This window comes from Sus scrofa, chromosome 15 (genome assembly GCF_054392235.1).
Source record: "Sus scrofa isolate SSC_HxYL_T2T_F1_AM1 chromosome 15, Sscrofa_HxYL_maternal_Yorkshire_Landrace_v2.0, whole genome shotgun sequence".
In the NCBI taxonomy this organism is placed as follows: domain Eukaryota; kingdom Metazoa; phylum Chordata; class Mammalia; order Artiodactyla; family Suidae; genus Sus; species Sus scrofa.
The window spans coordinates 92,329,044-92,342,529 of record NC_139397.1 but is presented as its reverse complement, the minus strand read 5'-3'; the positions used below and the strand labels follow the sequence as shown (position 1 = coordinate 92,342,529).

Below are 13,486 nucleotides of genomic sequence, written 5' to 3'. Positions count from 1 at the left end.
GTCAGAGAACATGAGTGTGAATCCCAGTTCTGTCATTCACAGGACTTTAGGCAAATTACCTCACTTCTCTGAGCCCTCATTTTCTGATCAGTAGAGGGCTTGAAACAAAGAATGTTAAAAGTATGATCTAGTTCATGGGGCATAAGACAATACTGCTATAATATTATTACTCTACAAATTATTCAATGCAATCCTGATCAAAATCCCAGAAGGCTTTTTTTGTTGCAGAAATTAAAAAGCTCATTCTAATATTGATATGGATATGCAAGGAACAGCCAAAACAGTCTTGAAAAAGGACAGGTTAGAGGATTCACATTTCCTCCTTTCAGAGTTTACTAAAGGAGTTCCTATTGTGGCTCAGCGGAAACTAATCTGACTAGTATCCGCAAGGATGCGTGTTCAATCTCTGGCCTTGCTCGGTGGGTTAAGGATCCAGCAATGCCATGAGCTGTGGTGTAGGTTGCAGACTTGGCTCAGATCCCATGTTGCTGTGGCTGTGGCACAGACTGGCAGCTACAGCTCTGATTCAACCCCTAGTCTGGGAACCTCCATATGCCGTGGGTGGGCCCTAAAAAGATAAAAACAAAGAAACAAACCAATTAAAAAAAAAACCTTACTACAAAGCTATAGAAATCAAGACAGTGTGGCAGAGCCTCCTTGCCTACCCGCTTGCATCTCTCACAAGTGCCCGATCTTAATAAATCTATTTCTTGCCTAAAAACAAAACAGTGTGGTACTGGCTTAAAGATGGACACGTAGGTCAATGGAACTGAATTGAGAGTTTAATACAAACCCATACATTTATGGCCCATTAATTTCTGAGAAGGGGGGGTTGGCTAGACAATTCAATTGAGGAAAGAATAGTCTTTTAACAAGTAGTACTTGGACAAATGGATTTCCACACATAAAAGGAATGAAGTCAGTTGGACCCCCTTTTCTCACATCATACACAAACATTAACTAAAAATGGATCATAGAACTAAATGCAAAACTACAGAAATCTTAGAAGAAAACAGGAGTAAATCTTCATGACCTTTAGGCAATGGTTTCTTAGATAATGGAACCAAAAGTACAAGTGACTAAAGAAAAAGTAGATAAGTAGGGCTATACCAAAATTTTAAAATTTTGTGCTTCAAATCATACCTTAAGAAAATGAAAAGACAACCCAAAGAATAGGATAAAATATCTCCAAGTCACATATATATGATAAGGAACTTACAATCAGACTTTTTATATAAAAAATTTACAATTCAATAAGAAAAAGACAACCCAATTAGAAAATAGGCAAAGGATCTAAGTATAGATTTCTCAGTGTTCTCTTGTGGTGTAGCAGGTTAAGGATCCAGTGTTCTCACTGCAGCAGCTTGGGTCGCTACTGTGGCATGGGTTCGATTCCTGGCCTGGGAACTTCCATATGCCATGGGCATGACCGATAGATAAATGAATAAACCTTTCTCAAGAAAATATACAAATATACAATCAGCACAGGAAGATATTCAACATCATTAGCCACAGGGAAATGCAAATCAAAATCACAATGAAATACCATTTCGGAGTTCCCATCATGGCTCAGTGGAAAAAAATCTGACTAGTATCCACAAGGACTCAGGTTTAATCCCCGGCCTCACTCAGTGGGTTAAGGATCTGGCATTGCCATGAGCTGTAGTGTAAGCTGCAGACATGGCTTGGATCCCACACTGCTGTGGCTGTGGTATAGGCTGGTGGCTATAGCTCCGATTCAACCCCTAACCTGGGAACCTCCATATGTCACAGGTGCAGTCCTAAAAAGACAAGACAAAAAAAACAAAAACAAAAAATGCAATGAAATACCATTTCATGTCCACTAGGATGACTAGAATCAAAAAGATAAGTATTGATGAGGATGTAGAGAAATTGAAATCCTCATGTATTGCTGGTGGAAATACAAAATGGTATGTATGGCCACTTTGGGAAAGTCTGGTGGTTTTTTAAAGGGTAAAACACAATTACCAGATTTTCCACCATTTCCACTCCTAGGTATGTACCCAAAATATACAAAAGCACAGGTTCACACAAAAACTTGTATATAAATACTCAAAACAGCATTATTTAGAAGAGCCAAAAAGTGGAAAAACCCAAACATCCATCAGTTGATTAATGGATAAATAAAATGTGGTACAGCCATACAATGGAACAGTATTTGGCAATAAAAGAAAGAAAGTACATGCTGTGACAAGGGTAAACCTTGAAAACATTATGTCAAATGAAAGAACCAAATCATTTATTGTATGATTCCAATGTCCAGAATAGGGAAATTTACAGAGATGAAAAGTAGATTAGTGGTTGCCTAGGGCTAAGTCCAAAGAGGTAGGAGAGTGAGAGCAAAGAAGTGACTGCTAATGGGAACTGGGCTTCTTTTAGGGAGAATGAAATATTTCAAAATTAGATTATGGCGATGGCTATACTGTAAATATGATTTAAAAACTTAATTGTACACTGTGACTAAGTGAACTGTATGACATGTTAACTATATGTCAATAAAGCTGTTTACAAAAAAAAAAAAGAGTCTGAGTTAAGGGTAATGTTTATAATTGAGTCATTCATTCAATCCATATGTACTAAATACTATTTTTATGCTTCTATGTAGTGCTTATATACATCTTATCATTAAGTGAATACTACAATTACGACTATGTCTTTAAAGTGGCAAAAAAGTGAATTCTGTCATGGCATCAGTTTGGTGTGAAATTATGATTAGGAATGTACAGATATTGAGATCAACAGTAAACAAAATAACAAATGCAGACTTACAGAAAAAAAAATCATTAAATAAACCCAAGATTGTAGTGTAATTAGTTACTCTATCCCATTCTTTATAGTCTTTTCCATGTTAATCTGCCCCTCACACTATGCTGTTATACAAGCCACTCAGAAACCTGAAGGACATTCTGATTCCTTCTCCTATGTGTTGCTTCCAGTGTTTTTTTTTTCCCAACTATTACAATACCTTCTTTACTTGTTTTCCTCATCTGTACTCTGCAGCTTTATAAAATATAAAGTGGACTGACATAAACCTAAATCAAAACCATTCAAGTACACCAACATAACTGTAATGGAAGTCAGAAAGAGAAAGAAAAGGAATAGTTGAGGAAATAATGGCCAAAAACGACCTAAATTTAATTAAAAGCTTGAATCTACATATCCAGGAAACTCAACAAACTTCAACTAGAAAAACACAAAATAGACCCACATCTAAATACATCATAATCAAACTGCCAAAAGCTTGAGAGAAACAAAAAATCCTGAAAACAGCAAGAAGAAATAACTCATCAGAAACCATGCAGGCCAGGGAGTTCCTATCGTGGCTCAGCAGAAATGAATCTGACTAGGAACCATGAGGTTGTGGGTTTGAACCCTGGCCTCACTCAGTGGCTTAAGGATCTGGAGTTGCCCTGAACTGTGGTGTAGGTCGCAGACACAGCTTGGATCCCGAGTTGCTGTGGCTGTGGTATAGGCTGGTGGCTACAGCTCTGACTGAACCCCTGGCCTGGGAACCTCCATATGCTGCAGATGCAGCTGTTAAAAAAAAAGAAAAAGAAACCATGCAGGCCGGAAGTCAGTGGAGTGATAATATTTAACATACTGAAAGAAAAATACTGTCAGTCAACACTTCTATATCCAGCAAAATTATCCTTTGAAATGAAAGTGAAATAAAGACACTTCAGTAAAGTAAAGGCTGAAAAAAATGTGTTGCTAGCAGACCTGCTTTATACGAAATATTAAACAAGTTCTTTAGGTTAAAGGAACAGAGTACAGTAGCACAAAAGATGGGAGAGAGAATAGCTATAATGAAGCAGTTTATTTTACTGAGATTGAATATTAATCTGAAACAGATTTATAAATTAAGATGCATATTATAATTGCCAGAGTAACCACTAAGCAAATAACTTATTAAAAAAAAGGTAAAAAAACCCACAAAGGAATTTCAAAAGTTTACTAAAAAATATCTACTTACCACAAACATCAATAAAAGAGAAACAAAAAACATAGAGAAAACACTTCAATAAAAATAAATGAATAAATTTTTAAAAAGAAAAAAAAAAAAACCCCAGCAAAGTTGCAGACATAATTCCAACCACAGCAATAATCGCATTAAATGTAAACACATTAAACACTCCCATCAAAAGGCAGAGACTGTAAAACTGAATTTAAAAAGGACCCAACTATATGCTATCTTCAGGAAAAACATTATAAAGTCAAGGACAGGCTGAGGAGCCCCCATGGTAGCTCAGAGGGTTAAGGACCCAACATTGTCTCTGTGAGGATGTGGGTTCAATCTCTGGCCTCCCTCAGTGGGTTAAGCATCCAGTGTTGCTCTACACTGAGGCTTATGTTACAGACATGGTTCACATCTGGTGTTGCTGTAGCCTAGGAACTTCCATATGATGCAGGTGTAGATGTAAAAAGAAAAAAAAAATTTTAAAAGATAGGCTGAAAATCAAAGATGCAAAAAGAGATACCATACCAACAATATGAGGTCCAGAGTAGCTATATGAATATCAGGCAAAACAGAATTTAAGATATACCCCCCTTCCAAACTGGAAAAAAATAGTTTAAGACAAAGAAGTTAAACAAAGGGAACATTTTACAGTAACAAATTAATTAATGAAGAAGACATTACAGTTATAAACATACATATATATATATAACTAATAAAAGAACTCCAAAACACATGATATAAAAGCTAACAGAATTAAAGGAAAAATAGACAATTCAACAAAGAGTTGGAAATTTCAATACTATACTCTCAATCATGTATAGAACTAGTCGGTGAGAAAATCAGCAAATATACGGAAGACTTAAAGAGCTCTATCAACCAACTTGATCTAACTGATACTCATATAACATGCCACCCAACAACACCAGAATACATATTCTTTTCCAGTGCACCTGGAACATTCGCCCAGACTATATGTTGGGCAAAGGGTCTGTAAACTGTAGCCCACTGATCAAATCTCATCCGTGGCCTGTTTTTGCATGGCATATAAACCAAGACTGGTTTCTAAATGTAAAAAAGAAAAACCCAGTAAGAAAATTCAACAGAGAATTCATATGGCTTGCAAAGCATAAAATATTTATGATCTAGTCCTTAAAAAAAAAAGTTTGTGTACCCCTAAGCAGACCTTAAGACAAAACTCAACAAATGAAAAACAACTGGAGTCATAGAAAGTACATTCTCTGACAACAATGAAATTAAATTAGGTATCAACAATAGAAGGAAAACCTGGGAATCTAGTAAACAACAAGTTTCTAAACAACCTATGGATCAAAATGCAATCACAGGGGTAATTAGAAGATATTTTGAACTGAATGAAATGAAAGCCCAATTTAAGAAAATTTCTGTGATCAGTAAAAGCAGCACAAATATATTTAAATACTAATTATTTAAAATATCTGTATTAGAAAAGGAGGACATCAAATCAATAACCTAACAAGTTTCAGGAGTTCCCATCGTGGCGCAGCAGAAAAGAATCCGACTAGGAACCATGAGGTCTCGGGTTCGATCCCTGGCTTCACTCAGCAGGTCAAGGATCCAGTGTTGCCGTGAGCTGTGGCACAGGCTGGCAGCTGCAGCACCGATTGGCCCCCCTAGCTGGGAACCTCCATATACTGCAGGTGTGGCCCTAAAAAGACAAAAAAAAGACAAAAAAAAAAAAATCAATAAAAATAGTTTCAATCTTAAAGCAATAAAAAAAATAATAAAAATTAAAGTACAAATTAATGAAGTAGAAAACAGAAACAGAATTTATGAAAATACAAGGAATCCTGTATAACCAAAACAATTTTGAAAAAGAACACAGGTATAGGACTTTCACTTTGTAACTTCAAAACTCAGTATAAAGATTTTTTAGTAAAGTATAGCAGATTTACAATGTCCCTTCAATTTCTGCTGTATAGCAAAGTGACCCAGCCACCGATACCCAATTTTTTCCCCCATTTTCAATCATATTCTAACCCAAGAGACTAGACAGTACCCTGTGCTGTAGAGCAAGACCTTATCATCCATTCGCTCTAAATTTAACAGTCTGATCTACCAAACCCAAACTCTCTGCCCCATCTCTCCCCTACACCCTGGAAAACACAAGTCTGCCCTCCATGCCCATGATCTGCTTCTGTTTTGTAGATAGATCATTTGTGCCATATTTTAGGCTCCACATATAAGTGATATCATATGATGTTTGTCTTTCTCTTTCTGACTTCACTTAGTATGAGAATCTCTAGTTCCATCCATGTTGTTGTATCAATATAAAGTTTGAGGCTCCACTGGAGCCATGAAGCGCCAAGAGAGAGAGACCACAAAGGCTGGGCTAGGCAGTATATGAGCCTCAAAGAGACTGACAGAGAGCTCCAAACTGAGTATCAGAAGGCCAGGGAAGAAGAGGACCAAGGAAAGAGGGTAGAGATGTGGCTGCAGGTGACTCCAGAAAGAAATCTTTAGCCTCAGAAAAGAGTGAGGATAAATTTGACTACCAGTAAAGATGTAGAAATGCTCATTAATATCATGAACCCCAATCAGGTGGCAAAAACAATCAGAAAGTTCACACTACTAGATCTAGATAGGCCAAAGGAGCTTTCAAGGAAAGAACAGAAGACATTGAGAAGAAAAAGCAAAAAAAAAAAAAAAAAAAATGCATTACATGAAAATGCATTTAGCAGGGAAGACAGAGCAGGCCAAGACCAACCTTGCCTGGCTGATGATCAATCACTCAGAAAGAACAGAAAGCAGGAGTTCCCACTAGGAAGTGGAAAGGAAAACAAACAATGCTGCAACTAAGTTTATCATGAAAATGAATGCAATCATTCACTCTGAGTTAAGGAAGCATGGCCTGTAGGAAAAAATACCAGGCAATTGGATCCCACTGCCAGGACCTCTGCCTTGCCCTGCCCACCCTGCAGCCTGGCACTGCAGCAGCCTCCCACAGCTAGGTGTCTCTCATGGCCTGGGCCCTCCTCTTCATTATCTTGCACAAAAATCTTTTGGAGGAAAAGGAGGGTTGTGGTGCAGGAAGGGACCAGCTGCTATCTTTGAGACAAAAAGAACAGAACTACATTTCCTATGGAATTATTTGAATGTTTGTGCTGTTTTTAGAATCTAGAACCCCTTCTGGGTGGGATAAGAAGAGTTTCCACTGATCAGTCATATAGATTGCACCTTAGGGGATGGTTGTGCTAGGATCAGCTGCTGATGAGTTTGCAACAGCCAGCCCTAGACTGTGGGCTCACTCTGAGAGGAGGCTCTGCCTCCAGGTCCCTTAGGGTCATGAATCATTCCAGGCTGGACCCCTCTGATGGAGGACTCTCCTTTCTCCCCTTCCCTGCCCCATTCCCACCCACGTGGCCAGGGCCAGTACCCATTTTTAACCCTACTCATTGATCATTTTAAGAAACTTCTGTTTACAGCACCCAGGCAAAACATGCTCCACAAATTCAGCGTATATATTGAGTAGGTTAAACTTGACATTATCATTAAGACAAAATATACACACAAAAAAACTCAATATAAAGCTATATATAATAAGCAAATCAAGACAGTAGGTAATGGCAGAGGTATAGATATAACTAAAGAGTCCAGAAATAAATCTTTACATTTATGGTCAACTGATTTTCAACAAAGATACCAAGGCAATTCAACAGAAGGATAGCCTTTTTGATACCCTTTACATGTGGATAGCCACATATAAAGAAGATTAATTCAGAAACTTCCCTCACATCATGCATAAAAGTTACCTCCAAATGGATCACAACCCTCAGACAAGAGACTGGGATGGGAAATGACTGCAAATGGACACAGGGAAATCTTTTTATGGTGAGTGAAATATTCTAAGACAGGTTGCAGAACTAGGCAAATGTACTGCAAATACCAAACTATACACTTAAAATGGATGAATTTTATCATATGGAAATCACACCTCAACAATAAATTTGCTTTAATTATAAGCCTCTACTAAGCAACAAACTCTTTAGCAAGCATCTCTCAAAAAAATTTTTTAAAGTACTAATAGTGAGACAAACTTATCCAATACCAGTTTTTCCAAGCCTATCTCTTTCTGAACTGGTTTAGAAAAAAGAACTGTGTTGCAAATATCAATTTAAAATAAAATTCAATATGATGAAATCAAGCTTATGTAACTTAAGTAATTTATATACCCCCAGAATTTTAGGAAAAGACACATCAAAGGTAAGAGAATTATAGCTGAGAAAAATCTAAAAAAACTCATATCACATTCCTATCTGAAATTTTCATGTAAATTTAAAAAAAAACAAGCAAAAATTTTTCATTTAGCTTTAAATAAGCCATTACAAGCTAACAATATTTTATTTGCAGCTTAATACAAGGGGCCAAGTCACCACTCAGTCTTTAAACACTTTTTAAAGTGTCAGCCTAAAAATGAACTTAAAATGGAAACACCCAATAATCTGTGACATCCTTTAATTCCTTTGTTTCTATGTTACAAAGATAAGCAATACATTTAAAATATGAAATGTGGGAGTTCCCACTGTGGTGGAGTGGGTTAAGAATCTGACCCACTTAGGTCACTACAGAGGTGTGGGTTTGATCCCCAGCCCAGTGCAGTGGGTTAAAGAATCTGGTGTTGCCACAGGTGCAGCTTAAGTTGTAGCTGCATTCAATCCCTGGCCTGGGAACTTCCAAATGCTGCAGATATGGCCATAAAATTCAAAGATTACATTCTTAGAAGCTATTCAACTTATTCTAGTAACTATAAGGAACATTTAAAGGACAGATAAAATTAGCTCTTAATATCCTACTGATAGATTAATAATACTAACATGTATTCTAGCCCCAAATCAATTTCTACTGCCAAATGCAACTCTCTTCATAATTCTGGAAGAAACAAATCATTGATTCCACTCAAAGGGCACAGAACTGAGATGTATTCAAATGCTATATAGCTTGGAGTTCCCACTGTGGTGCAGTGGGTTAAGGATCTGGCGTTGTCTCTGTAGTGGCCCAAATTGCTGCTGAGGCACAAGTCTGATTCCTGGCCTGGCACAGTAGGTTAAGGATCAGGTGTTGCCACAGCCGCAGTGTAGGTTGCAGCTGCAGCTTGAATTTGGTCTCTTGCCAGGGAACTTCTATATGCCATGGGTGCAGCCAGAAAAGAAAAAAAAAAAAAAAAAAAAAGAAAAAATGCTATGTATCCTACACTGACATCCTCAAAAGGAAGGTGGCATATGATATTAAGAACTATCTTCCAGTATTTTACTTTAAGTGCTAAAAAAAGAAAACGGGTAGCAATTATACCACAAACACTTACCTATCCTGTAACATAGGCTATCGACGGTTAAGTTTTAATTATTACTGTATCTGGCTATATGTCAAGTAAGCAAAAGGTATGTCAATGTGAAAAATATCCTGGATTGCAAGTGGAGATCCAGAACCTGCTAAAAATCTGAAAAGTTTAAAAAATACAAAATAATGGAGCTACAAGCAACTAAAATGACCAAAGACTGGAAAATTCTACACTTTTCTTTTTTTAAAGGACTGGAAATTTAGGAGAAACATCTTAATGAGAATAGGTGATAAGGCATTTTTAGTAATTTACAATGCTATGAAATGTTAACACAAAATAAAGCCAATATCCAGTTTTCAAATTCAAAAAGTCCTTTAGCATGTTTAGTGTTTTCTCTTTAGAGACTTGCAGTTTTCAGCGAATAAAGGCTACCATTATTGATGACTCTTCACTGAGATTTAAGAAATAAAATTCTTTATCTGCTAATTGGTGCTAAGTATCAAGGACTTTATTGGTTGGAGTAGACAGAAGAAAGTGGTTAAGAGGCTTCACAGAAACGACCCCTGCTGGCACATTACCCACTAGAAAAGACAAAGACTACTTATGTGAACTCCAAGTCTCTAGATTAAAATCACCAAAAAAGTCCCTTCGTGTAGTACCAAGTCTAAGTTTCATAAATAAACAGAAGCTAAACAATTTTCAGCTTAGCTAAAAAAGAAGTATTATTGTTTATATTATGTTCTTGTAATTTTACAAGTCCCCTAAGCTAGTGAAGGTGTCACTTAAACAATTTATAACTTTTGATATAAACTAACTTCAGTAGTACTTTATCCCCCAAGTTTCCAAATCATTTAATAATAGCAGTAAAGTTAGATGAAAAGGTAAATCGATTTTATAAACATGAAACTCCCTTTCAAAAACAACATGTTTTCCCTCCAATTTATTGATCTACAGGATCAATTCAAAATCTGTTTTGGAGTAACTTTAATTTTACTTACACAGGACAAGCAAAACCACTACACTATATGAAAAAGGAAGCAACTAGTAATTTGCCTACTAGCCTATATCTATTCTTGTTAGTCATTTGGTGTGTGTGTCTTTAAAACAAACTGATAAAATCCCAAAATAGCACTTTTTAAACAAGTTAACATTTTAGTGTGTGTTAAATACTACAATTTTAAAAACAAAGATTAAACTCTTATAGAATTAACAAAATTTACATATAAATTTGGATGTGACTATCTGGCATAGTATTTTTCATAGGAGGAAAAAAAAGGTGACTTTCAGTTTAATCAGCGAGTTTATAACCAAGTAATTGGAAAGAGTATTACAGGGAAGAAAATAATGATAATATACATGTTCCTTGGGCCATTTTGTTCTTTGGTAGTTTACATGTTTTCATACTACCATCTGTAACTCCATCTGATGCTAGCTTTTCCATTTAAAGAGTAGAGTTTCTTTCTTTTTCCCAAATATCCTATTCATAATACTACTTGAGTGGCTAATTCATACTGAAAGATGTTTCTCAAACAAATAGACCTATATTTCACCTTATAAACTATTGTTAGAAAGGCATGCATTTTAAGGAATATAAAATATACACTTTTAAGAAATGTATATTCTATTCAGGAACTATTTCCCTTGATTTTTTTTTTCCTTAGGAAGATTTAGAATATTCTGCCCCTACATAAAAATTAAGTCATGACCTCTAAGCAACTATCTGCCAAATAAACTGAACAAATAAGTCATACCATACTTGCAACATATATATATGCCTGACCAAGATTTCCCAGTTTATATTCAGTTCATTATCTTCAATTTGCTCTATTAATAAGCACTTCATACTTAGATACAATCCAATCCCAAAAAGGCTTATGATTTAAAATATAACCTTAAGTCATCTTTAAACAGTTCCAAAAAGACCCCAGGAGACTGTTCCCATTTAAAATGAAATAGTCATTTCTGACAAAACCAAAACTGGTAATGAAGGATCTTTTAGAAAGGCTCTTTCAGTAACAAATCAGATTTTACATACCTGTAATATCAAGAACAGAAGGAGATGCAATGTAGTATCTATGAACTGTTTCAAGAAGTTGAGCACCATGGCCTTGACCTTGAAATGGAGTCAATATCAGCATCTGACTATAGTAAAGAAATTATATTAAAATATTACAACATGGCCAGTTTACAAACTGCAAATCACTATAGTAATGTAAATGTTTTAAAGTTTGATTTTTTTCAGTCCATCTTCAAGATATCCAAAAATTATTATAGAGATACTCAAAATTGTAAATGTTTAATCTTCCACAGTTTCAAAAGGAACAATGAAATAAGTACATAACCAATGAATAATGGTGATTTTTTAAAAAACAAATCAACACTATTATAACAAGTATTGGAAACTTCAGCAGTTCCTTCTTCTGAAATAAAAGACAAGGCACGTGTTATACTGCCAATTACCTTACACGTGGCCGGGTTTTGTCTGGGTACACATAGTAATTATAGACTGTCATGTAGCCTACGGTCGCAAAGAGTGTAGCTCCATCCTTATTATACTTCTCAAATCTGCAGATAAAACAGAAAGCCAAGCAGGTCAATTACAGTCGCGCTCCCATGCAGTGTCCATTTTCTTTTCCATTCTCTGACTGAATTTTCAGTGTCAGCAAGCTACTCTGTGAGGGCCCAATGGGTACACCTGCTATGTTCTGAATATACAATTCACTTAATTGGTGTGCAGCAACTTGGATAAATCAGACCTCTTTACATCACTTCAGTGCACTTGCCTATTATAAAGATGAATAGGTGGCAAGTAAAAGAAAACACAGGCAAAGCTCATTTTACTGTTTAAGCCTACATTCAGGGCCCTAACGGACAACAGCATTTAATTCCGCTCTATTCTCAAGGTCTCCCAAAGCATAATGAAGGAAAACTCAAGCCTCATAAACAATAGTTTTTCTTTCCTGGGAAAAATATCATTATACTGTCCCAATAATTGGGCCGCCACAATTAAAATGCTGGCTTTGTGGCAGTAATAAGGTCTACTGTTGCTTTAGAACTGTACTTACACTAGAAAGTAGTGCCATCTTTCATCATCCACGTCAATAAAACTAGCAGTTTCAATAAACCACATCAAAAAGGTCTGAAGCCTTTCATGATATTCTCGAAAGCCTCTACATGTCATGTCAGCCTAGGGAAAAAGCCAGGAAAAGTCAGGTGAAACTCATCACAGAGGTAAGTGAAAGTCTGCAGAATACAAAACTATCCTGTGGGAAAATGTTTAGAAGTCTCAGATTAAGATGTGTACAAAACAGATCTTGTTTTTAATGCTGACAGAGACCTTGTTTCCTGAAGTTAGAATAAATCACTGAAAATAACACAACAAAATAGAATACAAGTTTCAGGCAAATGAGGAACTTGTACCCAGGAAATATTTAGATTTAACTTTACCTTATATATCTGAAAGGTAAAGTTTTCTCCTCCTGTTGGACTGAGAACCGAGTATGTATGGAGTAAGGTTCCAAATGGCTTGAAATCAACTTCTTTTTCCAGCAGTGAAAGAAAATCACTTGTGTTTGTGCAAAATCCAGGTGGAATGATTTGTCTAATTTTGCCCTCTACATCATCTGCCTAAGGAATGGAGATTAAAGGACATAAAAAAGTTAATAAATTTGGCTTTTAGTTGAATATGCTTAGTTTCTTTGTAATGGATAAAACCCACAAAAATCACAAAACTTCAGTTTACTGTTAAACTAAAGACACAAACACATAGTACACTGGGACAGGATGCGTTCACATGTACAAGATACTGCCACAAAAATGTCTTGAGATGAACACAAATATAACATAGAAATAAAAAAGAGGAGGTGGGAGGCCTGAAATCAACTACAAGAATGAGGACAATGCTACAGAAAATTTTAATATGATGTAAAAAATTTGACTATATCCCTTAGGACAATTTGAACTGGCCAGAACAAAAGGCTGCTTATCATTTTACATAGCTGACTATTATTTTACATGTGTCAGGGAGAGTATATGAATCCAAGACATGAAAGGATCACTAGCAGTAGTTAGGTGAAGCTAGAGTCTGACCAAACAAATGGCAACCTCACGATGAGCAAGTAGACCGGTCATGACTCCCTCATACACCAACTCAAAATTAAGGTAATTTAAAAAATATACCCACTTAGGAAATA

At 36.1% G+C, this 13,486-nt stretch overlaps 2 protein-coding genes across 8 annotated transcripts in view; one reads left to right on the top strand and one right to left on the bottom strand.

The window, feature by feature from the left end:
* The window catches only part of SLC25A12 (solute carrier family 25 member 12), a 204,055-nt gene that overhangs the window by 34,251 nt on the left and 156,318 nt on the right, over positions 1-13,486 (top strand). The gene's annotated exons all lie outside the window — the stretch shown is intronic.
* Positions 1-13,486, bottom strand: part of HAT1 (histone acetyltransferase 1) — a 57,947-nt gene that overhangs the window by 15,234 nt on the left and 29,227 nt on the right. For all 5 annotated transcript variants that reach the window (XR_014829545.1, XM_084999511.1, XM_084999510.1 and 2 more), the window contains exons 5-8: positions 12,741-12,920; positions 12,359-12,480; positions 11,754-11,858; positions 11,329-11,435 (exon numbers count right to left, since the gene is read on the bottom strand). Coding sequence is in view for 4 of the 5 variants with exons in the window: in XM_084999511.1 (XP_084855637.1) it covers positions 11,329-11,435; positions 11,754-11,858; positions 12,359-12,480; positions 12,741-12,920 (514 nt within the window). In the remaining variant the exon portion in view is untranslated. The remainder of the gene's footprint in view (positions 1-11,328; positions 11,436-11,753; positions 11,859-12,358; positions 12,481-12,740; positions 12,921-13,486) is intronic.